The 22,211-nt window shown below is 51.9% G+C and overlaps 1 protein-coding gene across 1 annotated transcript in view; it reads left to right on the top strand.

The window, feature by feature from the left end:
• Nucleotides 1–18,673, top strand: part of LRRC7 (leucine rich repeat containing 7) — a 59,943-nt gene extending 41,270 nt beyond the window's left edge. The window contains exons 17-24 of the mRNA XM_059478124.1: nt 2,194–2,305; nt 2,510–2,690; nt 3,547–5,227; nt 10,387–10,506; nt 12,365–12,583; nt 14,853–14,945; nt 16,641–16,715; nt 17,538–18,673. Of these exons, the coding sequence (XP_059334107.1) occupies nt 2,194–2,305; nt 2,510–2,690; nt 3,547–5,227; nt 10,387–10,506; nt 12,365–12,583; nt 14,853–14,945; nt 16,641–16,715; nt 17,538–17,645 (2,589 nt within the window). The 3' untranslated portion in view covers nt 17,646–18,673. The remainder of the gene's footprint in view (nt 1–2,193; nt 2,306–2,509; nt 2,691–3,546; nt 5,228–10,386; nt 10,507–12,364; nt 12,584–14,852; nt 14,946–16,640; nt 16,716–17,537) is intronic.
• The last annotated feature ends 3,538 nt before the right edge of the window (nt 18,674–22,211 follow it).

The following is a 22,211-nucleotide window of genomic DNA, read 5'->3' as shown; positions in this document are numbered from 1 at the left end:
GTTCTTTCAAAAGTGCATTGGTTTTTCTTGGATAGCTGGGCTGGGGGATGAAAAGAAAAGGAAAATCCTATAGAGTAGGGAATTTCATGCAGCTGAAGTTCACCATCTTGTCAAAAATGGAACTGCTGGGTCTTCCTCTCTTCCAGCAAGGGGAGGGAAGTTTGAGCTTAAAACTCCTGAAAGTTTCATGGCACAATATTGGGATTCCAGGTCCAAGCTAAAGAAACCAAAGAGCCCCCCAAGAGCCCCCAGCCTGACCCTGAGCTCAGCCCGAAATCACCTCTGGAGGCCCCGGGCAGGGAGGAGAGAGCCCAAGGCTCAGAGGTACAGGCACAGGTGGAGAGATTCACCCTCTGCACTGCTCTGCACCCGCACAGAGCCCAAGGCTCAGAGGTACAGACACACCTGGGCACACCTGGGCTGCTCAGGTGGAGAACTTCACCCTCTGACTGCTCTGCACCTGCACTGCCCCCAAGGCTCAGAGGTACAGGCACACCTGGGCTGCTCAGGTGGAGAGATTCACCCTCTGCTCTGCTCTGCATCCGCACTGCCCCCAAGGCTCAGAGGTACAGACACAGGTGGAGAGATTCACCCTCTGCACTGCTCTGCACCCACACAGAGCCCAAAGCTCAGAGGTACAGGCACAGGTGGAGAGATTCACCCTCTGCACTGCTCTGCACCTGCACTGCCCCCAAGGCTCAGAGGTACAGACACACCTGGGCACACCTGGGCTGCTCAGGTGGAGAACTTCACCCTCTGACTGCTCTGCACCCACACTGCCCCCAAGGCTCAGAGGTACAGACACACCTGGGCTGCTCAGGTGGAGATATTCACCCTCTGCACTGCTCTGCACCTGCACTGCCCCCAAGGCTCAGAGGTACAGACACACCTGGGCTGCTCAGGTGGAGAGATTCACCCTCTGACTGCTCTGCACCCGCACTGCCCCCAGCTCCGGGCTCCCACCAGCTGGTCCTGCTGCACTGGGAAAGGGCACTGGGCACCTGTGGAGCACCAGGGGAATCCTCTGCATGGGGAAGGGAGGGCTGGGTCACTCCATGTGGGAATCACCATGGAACTGCCTTAAATATCAGCCCTGAGGGCGTTGATTAAACTGAGGATGGCTCTTTCTGAGAAGGTCCTGCCTCCAGCAGAACATCAGATACAGAGGGTTTGAAATGGCTCTGGTGCAAACAGAACTAAATTCTCCAAGGATAAATCACATGGCAAATGCTTCTACAAATTTCTGTCACTAAAAAAGGTATTTGATGGCAGCAAACCCCTGAAAGTTTCCTTCTTGTAAGTGAAAACAAGAAAATGTTTTAAACCTTGTAGCATTAAACATTCTAGCAATGCAAATTTGGTTTGGCTACTCCAGCTTAAATTGTTTCTCTAATTATTACATCTCTCCCTCTGGCCTTCCCTCTCCAAACTCACTGGAGAACCTTCACAACGTGTACAGAGACCCTCCTGTGTCACCCATCCCTGTCCCCCCACCCTCCTCATCTCTGAGCTTTCTGCAGGGATGAGAAAAGCCCCAAAATTCCCATTGGTGCCTTCATTCCCTCCCAGCCACCCTAAGGGCTTAACTGCCCTAATTTAAAATTTCTCTTTCTAAGAACAAGTCCCACTTTCCTCCCCCAGTTTAACTGGGGTTATTTTCAGCACATGTTCTCTTTCAGGGCCTGTGTGAAGGTCAGGTGTGCTGAACCCTCAGGCAGAAGTTTATTAAATCCAAATAATTTTAATTTAGCCACAAACCCCTCAGAGACAAAGCCATTTTAATTAAGTACAGCTCCAGGGACAGCTGAATCTCTGGAAGGACTCACCAGAAATAACTGAGCGAGGAATCCTCCCTCTGAAATACCAATTGTTTACACTCAATTAGTGTTTGTTTCTTTCTGCTGGCAGCATTTTTGGTGACCTTGACTTCATCAAAAATGTTTACAGGGCCTTGATGTATCTTGCAAGTTCCATCTGGTTTGTCCACATTTCCATAACGAGCACATCACCCTAATTTTGAGGAGGATTAATTAGAACTCTCTGCTGACAAATTAGAACCTCCTGCACTGCACTGCCCGTGTGGTGGGTTTGGGGGGTTTGATGACCTCGAGGAGCAGGCTGTGAGCTGTTTGTGTGCTGCAGGTTGAGGTGCTGCTGTTCCCTGTGCTCACTGTGCCTCGTTGTGTCCCTCAGGACGCCTTTGGACACCCTGCCAGCGAGATGAGGATAGGGGAGCTCCGTCCGTCCATGCCCGAGACGCCGCTCTACCCGCCCAAACTCGTCCTGCTGGGTAAAGACAAGAAAGGTACTGATGGATTTGCAGCCTTTGAGATGAAACCTTGTGATGGGGATGTGCCGCCTCTGCTTGTAAACCATAGCCTGTGGGCATTTGTGCACGTATCAGTACAGCCCAATGCAATGCAATAACAGATTTACGTTAAAATGTGATTTTCTGGTGTTCCGTTCCCGAGTGCCGGCCCCTGAAAGCGTTTGCTGTGTTTTGTTTCAGAGTCGACAGATGAGTCTGAAGCAGATAAGATCCATTGTCTGAATAACAGCGTTTCCTCAGGCACTTACTCAGACTATTCCCCTTCCCAGGCTTCCTCAGGGTCCTCCAACGCGCACGTAAAAATGGGCTCCCTGCAGACCACGGCTAAAGAAGCAGTGAATAACTCTTTGTGGGGGAACAGGTGTGACATCTTTCCTGACACAGCTTCTGCCTCCCTTTTGTCCTCTCTGGGCCCACAGAGCGACCCTGTTAGGGTGTTTGGGTTTAAAAATCCACGTTTTTGTCCCTTGCTGGCTGTGCAGAGATGGCCGCCCTCCATATTCCATAATCCCACAGCTGGTGGGTTCAGCTCTGTGCCATCTCCAGGTATTAATGCTCCTGGAGATGGAGCTGCAGCTGTTGGTGTCCTGTTATTGCTGTCCCAGCTCCCTCTGCCCTGGACCTCCAAAAAGGTTCTTGGAGAGCCATAAGCTGCACTGGACACATTCCAGGACCAGCCTGTGCCTGCCCTAAACCCCCTCACATTGTTCCCTCCACAGCTCTGCCCCTTAAAGAGCTGGATGGGAACAGGCAAAAAAACCGCCTGTGGTGTCTGGTTAAAAAGTGGGGAAACCTTCTGCTGCAATCATCCGTTATTTTTACAGCAGGAAAGTCTGTTCAGCAGGATTTCTGGGAACACAGCATGGAGCCAGCCAGGCCTCTGAGTGACTTCTTAGCTTCTCTGTGTGTGCCCTGACAGAGCCTGTGCTCCGGGGCAGAAACCTGCTGCCACCGTTCCCGTGCCAGTGGCACAGCATCCACGGAGCTCCCAACAGCTTGAGAGTAGCTCAGGCAGTGCTAAAACCACCGAGGGGGCAGGTTTGATTCCCGGACTCAGTGATCCTTGTTGGGGCCCTTCCAGCTGGGAATATTCCGTGCTAAGCATCCCCGGATTCTCCCGGTGCGATCCCAAAGCCGAGCTGCTTTCCAAGGACAATGAGCGCTGGCATGCCGGGACAGAGGACATTTGATCTTGTTCCCCTCTCTTGTCTTTGCAGGCTGGCCCAGTCGTTCCCACAGCCCCTGGAGACCAAGCCATTGCTGAGCCAGCGGGAGGCGGCTCCGGCCGGGACCGTCCCGGCGCGCCCGGAGCGGCGCCCGCTGAGCGACGCCTTCGCCGACAGCTGGAACGACGGCTCCCACTACGACAACACGGGATTCGTGGCCGAGGAGAGCGCGGCAGAGAACGCCGGCACCAACCCCCTGCTCAGCACCAAATCCAGGAGCTCCTCCGCCCACGGGCGCCGGCCGCTGATCCGGCAGGACAGGATCGTGGGCATCCCCCTGGAGCTGGAGCAGCCCGCGCTCAGAAACACACACGACTCTGAAGTGCCTCCTCCCAACCCTTGGCAAAATTGGACCAGAACCCCCAGTCCTTTTGAAGACAGGACAGCTTTTCCTTCCAAACTGGAAAGCACCCCCAACACCAGCCCTTTGCCCGAGCGGAAAGATCACGTCAAGGAGTCTCCCGAAATGACGAGCACTTTCACTCCAGGAATCCCGTGGGAATACCACGACCCCAACGCTAACAGGAGCCTCACAAACGTCTATTCCCACGTGCACTGTCGCCCGGACCCTTCCAAAAACATCATCTCCATCAGCAAGAGCACGGAGCGGCTCTCCCCCATGATGAGGGATTTAAAAACGAACAAGTTTAAGAAGTCGCAGAGCATCGACGAGATCGACATCGGTGCGTACAAGGTGTACAACATCCCCCTGGAAAACTATGCATCCGGGAACGACACCGTGGGCCCCCACGAGAGGGTGGACAAGCTGCTGGGCCCGGAGCACGGCGTGCTGAGCATGTCCCGCAGCCAGTCCGTGCCCATGCTGGACGACGAGCTGCTGACCTACGGCAGCGTCAAGGTGCAGCCGCAGCACAAGGCGTCGGTCACCAAGAAGGTTTATCAGTTCGACCAAAGCTTCAACCCCCAGGGCGCCGTGGAGCTCCCGGCCGACAAGCGGCTCCTGCCGCCCTTCCAGCTCAACGCCGAGTACCTGCCCCAGCCGGCCAAGAGCCTGCCCCAGGAGCTGGTGAGCCCGCGGGGCTACCGCGGCTACGCGCCCGTGGAGCCCATGTTCTCCTTCTCGCAGCCCTCGGTGGGCGAGGAGCCGGCGGCCACCCCGTTCAGCGGCCCGGCCGCGCGCCCCGGCTTCCTGCGCAGGGCGGATTCTCTGGTCAGCTCGGCGGAGATGTCGGTGTTCCGCAGGGTGGGCGAGCCCCAGGAGCTGCCCCCCGGGGCGGACAGGTACGGCCGGGCCCCGTTCCGCGGCGCCCCGGAGCGCCAGGGCAGCATGGCCGTGCCCGAGGCCCAGTTCCTCAAGCGCAACGGGCGCTACGAAGACGAGCACCCTTCCTACCAGGAAGTGAAAGCCCAGACTGGGAGCTTCCCAGTTAAAAACCTCACGCAAAGGAGGCCCCTGTCGGCACGAAGCTACAGCACAGAGAGCTACGGCACGGCCCAAACGCGGCCGGTCTCAGCGAGGCCCACCATGGCAGCTCTGCTGGAAAAGATTCCGTCAGACTATAACTTGGGTAACTATGGCGACAAGCCTTCCGATAGCAGTGATATAAAGCCGAGGCCTCCCCCTGGGAAGGGAAATGAGAGCTGTGCTAAAATGCCCGCTGACTGGAGACAACAGCTACTTAGACATATAGAAGCTAGAAGGTTAGACAGGGTATGTTTGGCATTTCTCTGCAATTAATGCCTTTAGTTGTGTGTTTCGCTCTGTCAAACGATTTGCACGTGCAGTGGTGACCACCAGAATTCCCAGGGATGAAATTCCTGCCGTGGTGTCAGGGGGACCGGCCCGCCGAGGGCCCTGGGGGTGCTCGGCTGGAGTGAGGGACCCCAGAAAATCCAGAGGCTCCTCACTGACGGTGCCCCTCGGGACGGCCGCCAGGGCGGAGGCTCCGGGCGCTGGGTGAACCCAGAGGCCTCACGCCGGGGCCGTTCCTTGGGGCAGTCACTGGGGCGGTGATTCTGAACCCTGGGTGAATCCAGGGGCTCTGTCACTGGGCTGGTGACTCCTGCAGCTCTGCCCAAAATCAGGAGGAACCCTGAGGTTCTCCCCTGCCCGTGGAAGCGCTGCTGGAGGCACCAGGTCAGTAAGGACCGAGAGCTTGGAGAGGTGCTGGGCACATCTTGGCAGTAAAAGGGAATAAAGGAAAAAGAGAATAAGTAATAAAATGTATTTTAGCTCTGGTGTCACTGTTAGTGCAGTGGGCTTAAAAGTGTCTATAACTGAGAAATATCCCTGGGTATCCACTGCCACGGTTCTGATGGGAATGTGATCATCACTCCTTTTAGCTGTAGGAAGTTATGCTGATTTGCCTTCTATCCAAAGGGTACTTTAGTGCATGATTCAGTCATTACCTATTTAATGACCTAATCCATGAATCCTATTTACTCCGTGATTTGAAGTGGTTGTGACAAATTCCTGTGGTGAAATGCATAAGGGGTCATTGCCAAATGTGTCCATATATGCTTTATGCTAGAGCCTCCTGAGTTTGGTGTTAATATTCTCCTTACCTTCCATGATATTAAATTATCCTTAAGGATCAAATGGGGAAACTTCAAAAAGGGGCTCCAAGGCCAAAGCGTTTTCCTCCCTCAGCTCTTTTCCTTGTGTTGTGTAAACCCACTGGGAACTGCCTCCCACCCAGAGGAAGCAGTGCACCCTGAGCAGGGCCCTTCCTGGCGCAAAAAAAAACCCTTGCCAGGTGTTGCTGGCTTAAGGAACACCTTTACACTTGGCTTACAACGTGTATGAAGAGTTCCAGGGTTTAACCCTGGAAAGCTGGCACTGGTGTCTGTCCCTAAGCCCTGCGAGGTGGTTCCTGCTGGGTGCAGAGCTCCAAGGAGCTGAGCTGAGCTGGGCTGGGCTGGGCTGGGCTGATGGGAACCCTGGAGAGCAGCCCCTGTCCCTGGGGTGGGCACAGCACCCGTGTCCCTGCCCTGCCCTGCCCTGCCCTGCCCTGCCCTGCCCTGCCCTGCCCAGCCAGGTTTTTGGGGAGCAGGGCTCGCTCCTCCCCGCCAGGCACAGCCCTGGCTGCGCAGCCCACCCCGAATTTGGCCATTTTTTTTGCAAAAGCGAGATTGGTACGAGGTGAAGTGCAGATCCCACCACCCCCTTGTGCTGTCAGCGTGGAAGTCCTCTCTGGTGCCCATTTTCTGTACGAGGAGCAATGTACTCGCTGTGTGTGACCAGTGCATGCCTGGAGGAGCTCTCGAGACTCGGGACAGTTTGTTGGCTTAAACTAAAACTCTGTGAACTTAACCATGTATGTGTGAGACTTAATTCTCAGCATGTGTGTTCATATGTGTCCCGTGGTTGTTTCCTCTACTCAGAGCGCTGCTTACAAACACCACACAGTTAGCCTTGGCATGCTGCACTCTGGAGGGGTTTCAGCCATGCATGCCGGCCGAAGCATGACTTTAAACTTGCAGCCTAAATCTAAATTTGAAAACCAAATGCTTCAAGAGCTACCTCTACCGAAAGTAAGTATGGGCTAGCCAGCATTGCCGGCATTCCCGGTTAATTAATGATCCTTGCTTCCTCCTGGTTTAGCTTCTGCCTCTTCCTCCTGCTTTGAGGATGCCCACTCCACAAAGCAGGGCTGGCAGGGACGCAGCTCTGCCCCTTGCTGGCCTTGCTTTTTGGATTCTGGGCTCCCTGGCTGTCATTCCTGCTCTCCTGCTCTCCTCACACACGCCAGCGCTGCCATTTGCTCAGTGGGGAACATGGTTTGCTCTGGGACTGTTTGATCCTAGAAAAACGGGTGTGGAAATGTTATACAGGCTCCAGGAGACAGGGATTTCAATATCTGAGCAATAATTGGGTGTGCTGTAATTCCTGATGGGTTTTGAACACGATACCACACCCAAACCCATTTCAAACTTCAAGTAACACCTAAAAAAGAGAGTATTTCCCTCATTTATTTACTGTTTATCTTATATTTATTATGTATATATTGTTGACTAGTACAGACATACAAAACCATGTATTCCCAAGGAATATCTGAAGGGAGAGGCACACAGGACAAGGCAGAGAGGGTCATTCCTGCAGGATTCTCAATGCCAGGGAGGGATGCTGAGAGCTTTCCCTGCATCCTGAGGGATGGGCATAGCTCAGCCTCCCCCTGCCCTGGCACAGAAACCAAGGGGACAAATCAGCAGCAGCTCTGTGAGTGATGAAAGGGCAGCAGAGCCCAGGTCCCAGTGTTCCATCTGTGCTGGGAATGGCCAGGCTGGCCCCTGTGGAACAGCAATTCCCAAAGGAGCCTCCCAAGGGTTCAGAGCTCAGATCCAGGGGTTTGAGGAGAGCAGGACGATGCAGCAGCAGCAGGAGCTGGCCCAGAGCTCAGCCCTGCTCCCCTTGCCCACCTCCAGCTGGAATTCCCAGCAATCCAGGGCAGGGGGAGCTGTGCCAGGCCTTCCCCAGTGTCCCCAGCCCTCCATCTCCTGCCACCTCCATCCATGTCCCCCGTGCTGCTCTGGGTCTGTGCTGCTCTGTGGTGGGGCGGGGGGCTCCCAGGGGATCCCCCCGGATGTGTGTGCTGGGCAGGGACACCCCAGTGTTGTCTTTGCTTCCCGGACCTGTCTGTCTGCTCAGGTACTTGTCACCTGTCCCTGGAAAAGTCCATTGGGAAAAACCCATCAACCCCAGAGAGAGGTGCTGGTTCCCTCCACATGCTGGGAGTGAGGTGGTTTGGGCACTGCCAGGGTTTCAGGCTGTAGGTGAATGTGGATATTAATGATGGATTTCTGAGGAAACCCAGGAATCTGCTCTGTGATCTATTCTGGGGTGTGGTCTGACGTGGGTTATTCTGCTTTTCTCTCTCACCAGCATTCCATTGCTCCATGTCCATAGAAACTGTGATGCTGAACTGCACTGAGGGGTTGTTCTCTCACTGTACTGTTTGGGGAAATGATTGTTGGGAAAGGTCACTGCAGGGGGAAATGACTGTTGGAAAAATGCTGTGTATATTTAGTGTTGTTGAATTTTATTGCTTCACACCTTCCACAGAATTTGCATTTCCTAAAGAATCCAGGCCACAGCAGTTTAATCCTTGCCTCTTCTGCTCCCTCCTTCCCGTGGCCTGGATTCAAGAGAGTAATGAGTGAGCTCTGGCTGTCAGGAAACCAACCTTAACAATGAATTGCCTTGAAAATGTTCATGACATCGATCTGCCCTGCAGAAAATGTGGGAAGTGCTGCATTTCCTCTTTTCCCCACATTTCCTGGAAGTGGAGCTGGGTTGCAGCCTGTCCCAGCTCAGAAAACGGCCACAATTTTGGGGTCAAATTCCTTTTGCTGCAGCAAATGAAATCCCAGGGTTTCCCTGTTTCTGGAGGAAGCTGAGAGCACTCTCTGCATTTTCCCTTTTACCTGTGGAGTACGAATTCCCCTCTGCAGGTCAGGCCCAGCTCTCTCCAGAGGGATAATTTCTGCTTTTGGCTGCCAGTGAAAAGTTTTAAAAGCTCATGGTTTGGTGCAGCCCATTCTTAGAATGGGAATTCCCACCTTGCTTGGGAATCTCGGAGGACACCCAGAGAGGCCCATAAATGGATCCCTCAGGATGTGACCAGATTCCCAGGGCAGCTCTGGAGGAAATTGCTCAGTTTTCCATTTTTCTATTTTTAATGGGGGTAAAGAAAGCTCTGCAAGGAGATCCTGGACTTTAAACTGGGGAAATGTTTTTTCTAGTGGTTTTTCATAGAAGGAAAATCACAAATTCAGTTATTTTTCTAGAGGATTTCTTGAATGATGGAAGAATTATAATGGAAGTTTCTTTTCATTTTAAATAATCACTTCACGTCAGAGATGTGATTTAAATCATAATTTCCTTCTATTTACTTTTCAACTTCTGTCTAAAAACAGTTTTTAATGGAAAAATTCCCACCTTTCACATTTCAAAGAAAATTTGATTAATTCCTTCATCCATCTAGAGAAGTGTATCCTGATTTCTTATGTTTTTTACCCAAAGCTGGAGAAGAAATGCCTGGAATGGCAGAGGGGAAGAACAGACATTTTTTGCTCCTTTGCAGACTCCCATTAATCAATAAACACTGAAGTGTGCCAGGTGCTGTCAGTGGCAGGACAGTGCTGGAATTTTGGGAAGTCTGACACCCAGAAGGAGTTGAGAAAACTCCCAGTGATGATGGAGAAATAGAGGGACGGATAATGGAAATTCAGGGTGGGGCAGGAAAAGTCCAAACCCCCTCCAAAGCCTAAAAACAAGAATGAAACAACCAGGGGGAAAGTGACAAGGAAGAAACATGGAACAGGAGAGAAAAGGGAATTATTGGGGAAACTTTCCCTGTGTGTTGTGACCATTCATGATGAGGCAAACATTGAATTCCAGGTCAATATTGTACAAAAATTGTTCCTGGCACAAGGCAGGAGGTTCTGGGAGCTGCACACGGAGCCAGCCCAGCCTCAGCACTGCCAGCAGGGGATGTTTGCTGCAGAATACACAAACAGCTCCTTTGCCTTGGTGGCAAATCCTCCCCACAAAGTTCCTGCTGCTGGAATGAGCAGGGAGCAAATCCTAACTCCAGAGTTAACGCCAGGCTCTTTAAACATAGGAATTTCACCAAAATCCGTTTTTCTGAAAGTAACGAGTCCTGTCCAATGAGTTTTCTCTTCTCTCTCACCATTCATTATTCTCATTATTTCTGTCCTGAGCCCCTCAAGCCCTGCTGCTTGCCCCCAGAGAGCCCCCGGTGCCGCGAGCGCTGGGCAGGCCGGGCGCCGTGTGCGTGGCTGGGCTGCTGTGGCTGCGTGTGGGGGGTTTGTGCTGGTGACTAAGGGCTGCCCTGCCTTTGTGAACAGACCCCGTCGCAGCAGAGCAGCCTCCTGGACAACGGGCAGGACGAGGTGGCCGTGGGCAGCCCCTGGAACCCCTACCCGCTGGGCCGGCGGGACGTGCCCCCCGACACCGTCACCAAGAAGGTAAGGGGGGACAGCAGGCATGGGACAGCCTGGGGACAGCAGGACAGCAATGGGGACAGCAGAACAGCCCTGGGGATAGCCCTGGGGGCAGCCCTGGCGGCAGCAGGACAGCTCTGGGCAGCACCCGTGGCTGCTCCAACCCTGAAAGCAGGAATTGCTGTGATTGAGGGCAGTGTTTGATTGAGGCCCTGATGCCTTGTGCAGGCTGCCCCAGAGCAGAGCTCCAGAATAAAGCAGGGACTGATTCCAAGGATCTCCTCCATGGATGCACCTTGGGCAGCACCAGAGCCCAGCCAGGGCTGCACCCAAGATGAACCAAAATGGCCCCAAAATGCACGAGCGGGCACGGGCTCTGTCCCTGGGATCAGCTCTGCTCCATTTGCACCTTGCAGTTCATTGTCCCATTCCAGCTTTAGCCCTGCAGTCCCACCCTGCTTGTTTTTCTCTCTCCAGCCCACGGGGTTTGTGCTCTGGGGCTGAGATTTGGATCATTTGTCCTTGGTGCCCAGCTGGAGCAGGAATTGTTTTGTCTCCCTGCTCTGTGCACAGAGCCCACCAACACTTAACATGAAGCCCAGACCCACACACTAAAGCAGCACAGAATCTGACAATATAAAAGCCAAACCCTGAGGCATCAGCCCTCTGTGTGCTCTGGTTCTGCTGTGGGCAGTGGGCACAGGGGGCTGGGCAGGGCTGCTCCTGCCCTGCTCCTGCAGGGTCTCATCCCAAGGTTTCACCCCAGGGATGATCCCAAGGTTTCTCCTGCCCTGCTCCTGCAGGATCTCATCCCAAGGTTTCAGCCCAGGGATGATGCTCAGTCCACAAACAGCATGAGGGGTGGGATGGCTGCAGCCCAGCCCTGCACAGGCACAGCCTTTTGCTGTTAAACTCCCTGGAAGAGTCACTTTCTGGTGCTTCTGTGGTGGTGGACACTGAATTCCAGTGCTTGGAGCTCCTGGCTGCCCCTCCCAGCCCCAGCCCTGCTCAGCAGTGCTCTGACCCTAAAGTTGGAGACTGGAGAATCCTCACGGCCCTGTTGGAGGAGGAGCTGCAGGGATGGGACAGGATAATCACAGGGATCACTGTCAGGAGATCCCTCCTGAAGTCCCAGCAGTGAGTGACACCACCGTGCACAGAGGAGCATCCCAAGGAGCTCCTGCTGCTCCAAGCTTTGTCCTTGGAGATGCAGCCAGGGATCCCTGAGTGCAGGAGGGTTGCTGAGGGTGGAAACAAAAGCCATTGCTCCCAGAGATGCCTGCAGGCACAGGAGGAGGAGGGAAACTGATGGTGAGGGATGGAGCTGGCCCAACAGCCGAGTTGCTGGTGCCCTGATCTGCGGGAAATGGGGATGAGCAGAGCCAGAATCCCGCATTTCCCGGCTGCAGGGGGAAACGCCGGGTCAGAGCAGGGAGTGGGACTCGGGAGCCGGGGCCGGGGCAGGGTGTGGGGCTCCGGGGCCGGGGCCGGGGCAGGGTGTGGGGCTCCTGATGCCGGGGCCGGGTCAGAGCAGGGAGCGGGGCTCCGGGGCCGGGTCAGAGCAGGGAGCGGGGCTCCGGGGGCCGGGGCCGGGTCAGAGCAGGGAGCGGGGCTCCGGGGCCGGGTCAGAGCAGGGAGCGGGGCTCGGGAGCCGGGTCAGAGCAGGGAGCGGGGCTCCGGGGCCGGGTCAGAGCAGGGAGCGGGGCTCGGGAGCCGGGTCAGAGCAGGGAGCGGGGCTCCGGGGCCGGGTCAGAGCAGGGAGCGGGGCTCCGGGGGCCGGGGGCCGGGGCAGAGCAGGGAGCGGGGCTCCGGGGCCGGGCCCGGGTCAGAGCACGGAGCCGGGCTCCGGGGCAGGCTGTTCTGACGCGCCGCTCGCCCACAGGCAGGTAGCCACATCCAGACGCTGATGGGCTCGCAGAGCCTGCAGCACCGGAGCCGGGAGCAGCAGTACGAGGGCGGCATGAACAAGGTGACCATCCAGCAGTACCAGCCGCCGCTGCCCATCCAGATCCCGTCCTCGCAGGGCTCCCGGGCCCCCCAGCCCCAGCGGTGCCTCATCCAGACCAAGGGCCAGCGCAGCACCGACGCCTACCAGGAGCAGGTGAGCCTCGGGGGCATGGGCACAGCCCGGGCTGTGGTGTGGTGAGGTACCAGGACGAGGTGAGAGATGAGAAATTGGCTCCAGGTTCTCAGAGGGCTGATATATTATATTATATTATATTATATTATATTATATTATATTATATTATATTATATTATATTATATTATATTATATTATATTATATTATATTATATTATATTATATTATATTATATTATATTATATTATATTATATTATATTATATTATATTATATTATATCATATTATATCATATAATATTATATCATATCATATTATATTCTTAATTATGTATTCCTATTTATTATATATTTTATTTTATAAAATATAATTATATATTATAAAATCTATAATAAATATTAATATATATAATTAATATGTAATTTATTATATCTAGTAATATATAATTATATATGTTGTATACTTATAATGTATAGTTATAATATTTCTAATATTTATATTATATTATACTATATTATATTATACATTATATATAATATTATATGATATTTGTTATATTACATTATATTTATTAATATAACAATATATATTTCTTAATATTTAATGTATAATATATAGTAAATAGAATGCGTTAATAATTAAGGTATTCATTAATAATAGTCTATTTTATGTTATAATATTATTAATATTATAATATTAATATTTATAAATATTATATATTTATTATAAGAAATTATATACTAAAACTATACTAAAGAAAGATAAAAGATACATACAGAAGGCTAGCAAAGAATGAAGAATAAAATCCCGTGACTCACCAGGGTCCTGACACAGCTGGGACTGGGATTGGTCATTAGGTTAAAACAATTCACGTGCTGGGAAAGCAATTGTCCAAGTCACATTCCAGAGCAGCTTCCCAGGAGAAGAAATCCTGGTGAAGGGATTTTTCATAAAATGTCACGGTGACACTGGGGGGCACGGGGCTGCTCCTGGGCGCCAGAAATCCCAGAGGGGCTCCTCCAAAGTGCCCACGGGAGAGGGAACCCTGGGCAGGAGTGGGGGAGCTGAGCCGGGGAGTCCAGAGGAGCTGGGAGTGGGGGAGCTCTGGTGTGTCTAGGGGAGCTCTGGTTGGACTGGGGGAGCTCTGGTTGGACTGGGAGAGCCCTGGTTGGACTGGGAGAGCCCTGGTTGGACTGGGGGAGCTCTGGTTGGACTGGGAGAGCCCTGGTTGGACTGGGGGAGCTCTGGTTGGACTGGGAGAGCTCTGGTTGGACTGGGGGAGCTCTGGTTGGACTGGGGGAGCTCTGGTGTGTCTAGGGGAGCTCTGGTTGGACTGGGGGAGCTCTGGTCGGACTGGGGGAGCTCTGGTCGGACTGGGAGAGCTCTGGTGTGTCTAGGGAAGCTCTGGTTGGACTGGGGGAGCTCTGGTCGGACTGGGGGAGCTCTGGTCGGACTGGGAGAGCTCTGGTGTGTCTAGGGAAGCTCTGGTTGGACTGGGAGAGCTCTGGTCGGACTGGGGGAGCTCTGGTTGGATTGGGGGAGCTCTGGTGTGTCTGGGGGAGCTCTGGTTGGATTGGGGGAGCTCTGGTGTGTCTAGGGGAGCTCTGGTTGGGCTGGGGACAGGCTGGGTCCATCCCTTGCCCAGCACCAGCCATCAGTACCCATTTTCTCCCAGTGTGACCCAGTGCCACCGTTTGGAACTGAGGTCCCTGGGCAGTGCTGGCTCAGACTGAGTTCATTTTCAGCCTCTGCCCTTTGCCCAGTGACTCCATTTGGGGCCAGCAGGGCAGGGCTCTGGGGGCACCCTGCTCTGCCCAGACCTGCCCAGCACAGCCCAGCTGCTGCCCCAGTGCCCCAGCCTGGCACGGGCACTTGTCCCAGGGTGCTGCACATCTGGCTCCTCCTGGGAAAATAAAATTGCACCAGGCAAAGCCTCACTGATGGGTTTATCCCAACGTTTAAGTGAAAAACTTGGCCAGGGTGAACTTCTCTTTCATTAATCTAAAGGGGTTTTTTCCTCCCTGAAAAGAGAACATTAAAATCCATGCAAAAATCCGTGAACCACAGGGAATGTTATGGTATCAATGCAGTGTGGGAAGATACTGCCAGTTCTTCCAGCTTATATATTTTATAGTTTTGTAATACTTCTATGTTTTAGCAATATTCCAGTGGCTTTTCCCATTTTGTGGAGTGCAGGGGCTCAGCTCCTCCAGGGAAATGGGATGTGAGGGCAGGAGGTGCCTGCCTGGGGCAGGGTGCAGTGCTGACACCCCTGTTTTTCCTGCCTAGTTTTGTGTGAGGATAGAGAAGAATCCTGGCCTTGGCTTTAGTATCAGTGGTGGAATAAGTGGACAAGGAAATCCATTCAAACCTTCTGATAAGGTAAGTGTGAAAATCCTCTCTCCCCGCTCCTGGTCTGAGAGGTCACAGAGTGGAGGCAAAGAACAGGAGGGGATGTTTGTGCCTCTCTGTTGGTGTAATTGAAAGATTTTTTTCCCCATTCTTAGCTTTGTTCTTGGGTGGATTTTTTGTTGTTTGTTTATTTTGGCAGAGTGTTGTTTGCTTGTTTTCCCAGTTAAAGAAGATGAGGGAATCAAGCATCAATCCCATGAGTGTCTGGCCCATATTCCCTGGATAAAAAAAATTTTTTGGGCTGTTTTCTGGAGAATTGTCTCTCTCACTTTTTAAGAGTTGCCTTAGGCCCCAATTAAATTTTTAGTAAATTAATTAGAGTATATTATATATTATATTATATTATATTATATTATATTATATTATATTATATTATATTATATTATATTATATTATATTATTAATTATGTATTCATATTTAATATATATTTTATATTATAAAATATAATTATATATTATTCTATTCTATTCTATTCTATTTCCTATACTAAAGTACAGTATCATCCCTTGAGGCTGAAATTCCAGGGTTTGTAGCTGCTGTGTCAAATAAAAGCAGCCTGGAAGTCCCTGGATCCTTACAGACCCCATGGCAGCAGGTGTCTCCTGTTCTGGGAGTTAAAACTGACACCTGGTGGTGGCCAGGGACACTCAGGGCTCATTCTGGGAATTGCACATTTCAGATAAATCGATTTGCAATAGAAAGAGGCCACGAAAACTCCAAGGCGTGCTGAGTCCCAGCTGCCGGGGCTGTAGGAGTGGGAAGTGGACTCTTACCCCTGTGGGTTTGTGTTTGGTGCCGTGGAACTGACTGGAGTTTGTTGGAAAGGAGGCCTTGAACACATGCCTGGAGCTGATGTTCTTGGATAATACTGGATTCACGTTGCAGGGACAGTGGGAACTTCCATAAATATTTCAGATAATGAAATTGAAGCTGTGCAAAGATTGCTGTACTGATTATGATACACATTGTTCCAACAATTAACACTTGCTCCATTTTAATTTCCCTCCTGACAAGCTGCCACTCCCGCCCTGTTCACACTGGACTTTCTTTGTGATGTGGATTTTAGTGTAAGATTGTGGTGGTGTTCACAGGGGTCCCAGGATGAGGGAAGAGATGAGAATGTGGCTCCATGTTTCAGAAGGCTGATTTATTATTTTATGATATATATTATATTAAAAGAAAATTATATACTAAAAGAATAGAAGAAAGGATTTCATCAGAAGGCTTGAAAAGAATAGAAAGGAATGATAATAAAATCTTGTGACTGCTGAGTCCCAACACAGCTGGACCTGTGATTGGTCATCAAGTAGAAACAACTCACAAGGACCAATCCCAGATGCACCTGTTGCATTCCACAGCAGCAGATAACCATTGTTTTTCTTTTCCTCTGAGGCTTCTCAGGAAAAAAAATCCTAGCAAAGGATTTTTCAGAAAATATGTCTGTGACATAAGATGACCCACAATTATTGCTAAGTGCTGAAGGTCCCAGGGAGCTGCTCCACCCCCAGACTGGAGTTTGATAGCAAACAAATAAACCAGTTTGGTGTCAGCCCCTCTCCAGGGCGTGCAGAGCCCCCAGGCCCCAGCCAGGGAGGGAGCCCCGTGTTTTTTGGGATGTAGTTCTTGGAGAAAGCATCCTAACCTGTGTTACTTCTGACTTATAGGGTATCTTTGTTACTAGGGTTCAGCCTGACGGCCCCGCCTCCAGCCTGCTCCAGCCCGGAGACAAAATCCTCCAGGTAGGGATCCGGGGGTGCTGGGCTCAGAGCTCAGCCTGGGAGCACACAGGGTGCGTTTGCAGCAGGGCTGAGCTGCTGTGGCATTTTGGGGACTTCAGTGTTGATTTACAGCCGGTGCCCAAAGCACTCTTTGCCCTGGTGGCCACCACCTCCCTGGGCAGCCATTCCAGAACTTTATCACCTTTCTGGAAAAAACTTTTTCCTGATACCCAACCTGTATTTCCCTTGGTGCAGCTGGAGCCTGTGTCAGGACCCTGATCAGCCCCAGCCATTCCCCTTTGTCCCCCTCAGCACCTCATTGCAGATTCTCCAGGCAGATCCTCCCTCTGGAGCCTGTCCCTGTCTGTGCCACCAGCTGGGGCTCAGATCCATCTCCCCCCGGCCTTGGCCCACTGTCCCCACACTCTGCCCCAGGATCTCCCTCTGGATCCCTCCCATCCCACAGGGCAGAACTCTGGAATTCCATTAATGCCTCATTTTGGCACAGCTGTCGGTGCATTTGGAATCCTCCCTGCCTGGAATTTGGATTCCTCTTTCCCAGAGGAAAGGTATTTTATTGTGTTGAGGCTTTCAGCATGGTCAGAGCCCAGAGCTGTCCCAGAGTCACAGCCTGATTCAGTGGGGATGAAATCACTCCTTGGAGCCCCCAGCCCAGCCCCAAAGCCGTCCCACACAGGACAAGGGCAACGTGTGCTCTGTGCTCATGAGAAACCCTCACGTGTTCATTATTTATTTCAGCCTTGCTTTTAATTGCCAAATAGTCATTTTTTTCCCCCGAAACAAGGCACTGAAGCCTCTCCCATTGTGTTTTCCCTGCTGCAGGCCAACGGACACAGCTTTGTACACCTGGAACACGAGAAGGCTGTGCTCCTACTGAAGAGTTTCCAGAACACAGTAGACTTAGTTATCCAACGTGAGCTTACTGTCTAAATATTTTTTTATAAATAGTAAATATGTCTAGCCAGATCTAATGTTCAAAAGGATTTATACATAGGAAACCAATTTTTTGCCAATTGCTGGACCAATGGCAAACGGTAGTGCCAAATGTATAATACTCTATGTTAGTACCAATCATCGGGAGAAAATATAAGAATTAACTCTATAAATATATTGTTCATGTGGCTCCGTATTAGTTTTACTTGTCAGCCTCTGGCTGTGCATTGGTGCGTTTTTTTAACCAAGTTCCTTCTTAAAAGTCAATTTCATATGATTTCAAAACACAGAAGCACATACAAATCCTTTAGGAATTCTGCTGTCCATCAGAAACACTGCCTCAAAGTTGTATATGCCTTTATAAAGATGAAATATATTAACCTGTACTTCCCATGAAATATTTCTATCATGTCGCATACGAAAGTATAGAGAAGAAAATATTTTCATAAACACCTCAAAGAAAGTATATATTAAATTAAATTTAATAATGTTCATTTATTTTCAATGCAAAGATATTCTATGCCTTATGAAAATACCTGTACATATGCCGTGTGTATAGCTGGCTCCGTAGGGATCAGGAACAATTCACTACACAGGGTGAGAGACTTCTCCAGCTGTAACTCTGGGACCTCGGGACAAGGAGCCCACGTGGGAATGGGACAGCTCCCTCTGGAATGGGTGAACAACTCCCTCTGGAGTGGGATAGCTTGTTCTGGAATGGGATAAATCTATCTGGAGTGGGATAGCTTGTTCTGGAATGGGATAGCTCCTTCTGGAATGGGTGAACAACTCCCTCTGAAATGGGATAGCTCCCTCTGGAATAGGTGAATTCATTCTGGAATGGGATAGCTCATTCTGGAATGGGATAAGTCCCTCTGGAATGGGATAGCTCCCTCTGGAATAGGTGAATTCATTCTGGAATGGGATAGCTCCTTCTGGATTGGGGTAACTCCCTCTGGAATGGGGCAACTCCCCTTGGAATGGGATAGCTCCTTCTGGAATGGGTGAAATCCTTCTGGAATGGGGTAACACCCTCTGGAGTCGGGTGACTCCTTCTGGAATGGGATATCTCCCTCTGGAATGGGGTGACTCCCTTTGGAATGGGATATCTCCCTGTGGAATGGGATATCTCCCTGTGGAATGGGATATCTCCCTCTGGAATGGGGTGACTCCCTTTGGAATGGGATATCTCCCTGTGGAATGGGATATCTCCCTCTGGAGTGGGGTAACTCCCTCTGGAATGGGTGAACTCTCTCTGGAAGGGGGTGACTCCCTTCAGGACAGGTTAACTCCCTTTGCTTTGGCTCTTCCCTCGATTCCATGTGCACACACTACAGGAGAACACCGAGGACAGGCAGGTTTGGCTCACGGATGGAGGAAGGTTGTGATGGTGGCAGTAAAACTCCTTTTGTTGCTGCTAATTTAACTCGTTAATTTTTCATTTCAGACTCCCCATTGACATTGTTGTGTATTTTCCCCCCTGCTCCAGGCCCTGCTCGGGATATTCCCACGGGTGAGGCTTTCTGGGATCCTGGGCTGGGTCCTGGGAAGGGATGGGCACAGACACATCCCAGGAGCTGCAGGTGACCCCAGACCAGCCCAGCAGGAGCATTCCCAGCACAGGGCCAGGGACAGCCCCTCGTGTCCAGGTCCTGGGGCTGTTCCCAAAGCCCAGATCGTGCCCAGCTGCTGCTGCTCAGGGGTGCCAGGGTCCAGCCTGGTTATCCCTGACAGCAAAATGGGAAAACACAGGGAAAGCCCTGCAGGGGATTTCAGGGGATCCCAGTGCCCTGGAGCAATGGCCAGGGGCTGAGGGACAGCTGGCTCTGGGATCACCTGCACCATTCCCACCCAAAATCCCACAGCCCAGGGTGCAGCCACAGCCCACGGGGATGCTCCCCTTCTCCAAGAATTCCCAAACCTTCTCTCTCTGGCTGCGGGACCTGGGCAGCTGCAGGCCCGGGGAAGCCCCCACCCCTGATAATTTGCCATTTTCCCAGTGCCAGCTCACAGTTCCTACCCAGGTGATGGCAAACCAGGGAAGTTCTCAGCCAATTGTTCCCAACAGTGACCATTTAACATCCTCAAATCCGCTTTCATGTTTTCCAAGGTATTTTTTAACACATCCACGTCTGCATGTGTGTTTGGTGGCAGTGCCAGCCCTGGGAGGGGACAGGGGGCTCCACACAGGGAACAGGCAGGACAAGGCTGAGGGTGATGGGGCAGCTGAGAGCAGAGCCAAGGAAATCCAGGAAAAATCTGAGTAGGAAATGTCCAGGAGGTTGGTTTGCTGTTGGTAGTGAGCACTTGGAGTGTAAAGATGTTAAACCCCTTGGTTAAAGCCCTTTCCAGGGCCTGAAGGGGCTCCAGGAGAGCTGGGGAGGGACTTGAGACAAGGCATGCAGGGACAGGACACAGGGAATGGCTCCCAGTGCCAGAGGGCAGGGATGGATGGGAGATTGGGAATTGGGAATTGTTCCTGGCAGGGTGGGCAGGGGCTGGAATAGAATTCCCAGAGCAGCTGTGGCTGCCCCTGGATCCCTGGCAGTGCCCAAGACCAGGCTGGACACTGGGGCTGGAGCACCTGGGACAGTGGGAGGGGTCCCTGCCATGGCAGGGGTGGCACTGGGTGGCTCTGAGGTCCCTTCCCCTCCAGCCCATCCTGGGATACTGGGACCCCTTTGGGATGCTGGGACCCCTTTGGGATGCTGGGACCCCTCTCTGCTGGAGTTCAGCACCGATTACCTGATGCAATCAGAGATGCCTCTGCACAGAGCTCTGGGGGGGATGCAAGGACAGGGAATGCAAACCCAGGGAAATGAACCCCCACAATGGGATCAGCTGAGGGCAGGGCTCAGGGGAGGCCCCGCTCCCAGGGGATCAGGGTGTTTATTCTGTTTATTCCCAGGAGCTGCCCTGGATGAGGGATGTCCTGCTGGGACCCCTGGCCAGGCAGAGCCTGTCCCACAGCAGCAGGGCTGGGGACGGGTCCCCAGATGGCTCAGGGGGTGACAGAGCTGCAGGGTCAGCACCCCCCCTGGCAGGGTTTGGCCACAGACAAACACAGCAAGTCCCACCTCAGAATTTCTTTGCCTGGGGTGGCAGGGCCCTGAGCAGGGTCTGGGGTTTCCCTCTGGGGACATCCCAACCCCACCCCGTCCCCGTGTCCCCGTGTCCCCTGCCCCCGGCTGGGCTGGATGGTGCCCAGAGGTCCCTCCCGTGATTCTGTGACCTGGTGGCGTGTCACAGTTAGAACTCCCAAAGGGAACTGGGGACGCTGTGCCAGCGGGAGCTCCCTGCCCGTGCCCGTCCCTCGCCATCCCTCTGGAAGTGCCCGGCTCCAGGGCTGTCCCTGGCAGGCAGGCCAGGCCCCCGTGCCCACACGGCTTCCTGGGCAGCAGCTTGGGCAGGAAACGGATCCAGGGACCCACGGGGAGCTGGCCTGGCCCTGGAGCCACGGGCGGGCACAGCTGTGGTGCCACTGGGGCCGGGCCTGCAGGGCACCACCACCCAACCCCAAATGGCACCGTTTGCAAATCACAGAATTTCAAACCAAAAAGAAAATGAAACCCCAAAAAAAAGCTTTTTGCCAATCCTCTCCCTGGCTGATTCCAGCTGATCTAGTGGAAGTGACTGACTGGCACCAGTCCGGGCACTCCTGGCACTGCCCTGTGTCCCTTGGGTGGCGGTGGCTGTGTCCCCTCCCTCCTCCTCCTCCTCCTCCCTGGGCAGGGCACTCTCATCACTTCGGTTTTCTACCTGTGAGTACTGTATCCAGTTCAGAACCAACAGCTTCCTTTAGTAAAGATTTTACCATTTTATAAAAGACATGTTTAATTATGATGGAGATGGCTGTATTGTAATTAATATTTTGAGATAATTGTGATTTTGAGCTTAAATTATATACAGAAATGGTCATTTTTGTATGTGTTCAAAGATTGCTATATTCCAGATGACTGTACTTTTCAGTTGAATTCCAGTATCCATGTAAATAAAGCTGAATGAGGAAATATTTACTACTTTATTAACATAGATTGTGAATGTACTTCATGTTTTTTGCAGTATAAAGACTTACTGAACTTGAAAGCTGCTTCATTTTATGTGCAAAAAGGTACTTCAAAAATTCTATTTTAAATCTATTGATTGAGTGCAATCAGCTCCTGTCCCCTGGCACACGCAGGTTGTCCCCTCCCCGTGCCCTGGAGGGCCTGGCCCGTGCTGTGGGGCTGCTGCATTTGGCAGCTGCTCTGCAAAGAGGGAGCCCAGGGACTGAACCGATGCTGTGCAGTGCAGCAGAGCCATTTTCGGCTTTGCTGTACCCACCTTTTTCAGTATTTCCAAGAAAAAAGTGTTTTGAATAACATTAAAAAGTCTCTTTATTGTATAAATAATAAAAACGTCACCTTATTGTAAGGCTTTCGGGTGGTTTTTGTTTTTTCCTGGCAGAAAGGACCTTTCAGAGGGTGGGGAAGGGTGGAATGAATCTGGAAAATTGGGCAACTCCCCAACTCCCTGGCTACAGCCAGGGGAGACATCAAATATGGAAAGAGAGTGATGGAAATG

Source organism: Ammospiza nelsoni, chromosome 9 (genome assembly GCF_027579445.1).
Source record: "Ammospiza nelsoni isolate bAmmNel1 chromosome 9, bAmmNel1.pri, whole genome shotgun sequence".
Lineage (NCBI taxonomy): Eukaryota > Metazoa > Chordata > Aves > Passeriformes > Passerellidae > Ammospiza > Ammospiza nelsoni.
The sequence above is the reverse complement of the archived record's forward strand: the minus strand, read 5'-3'. Positions and strand labels throughout refer to the sequence as shown.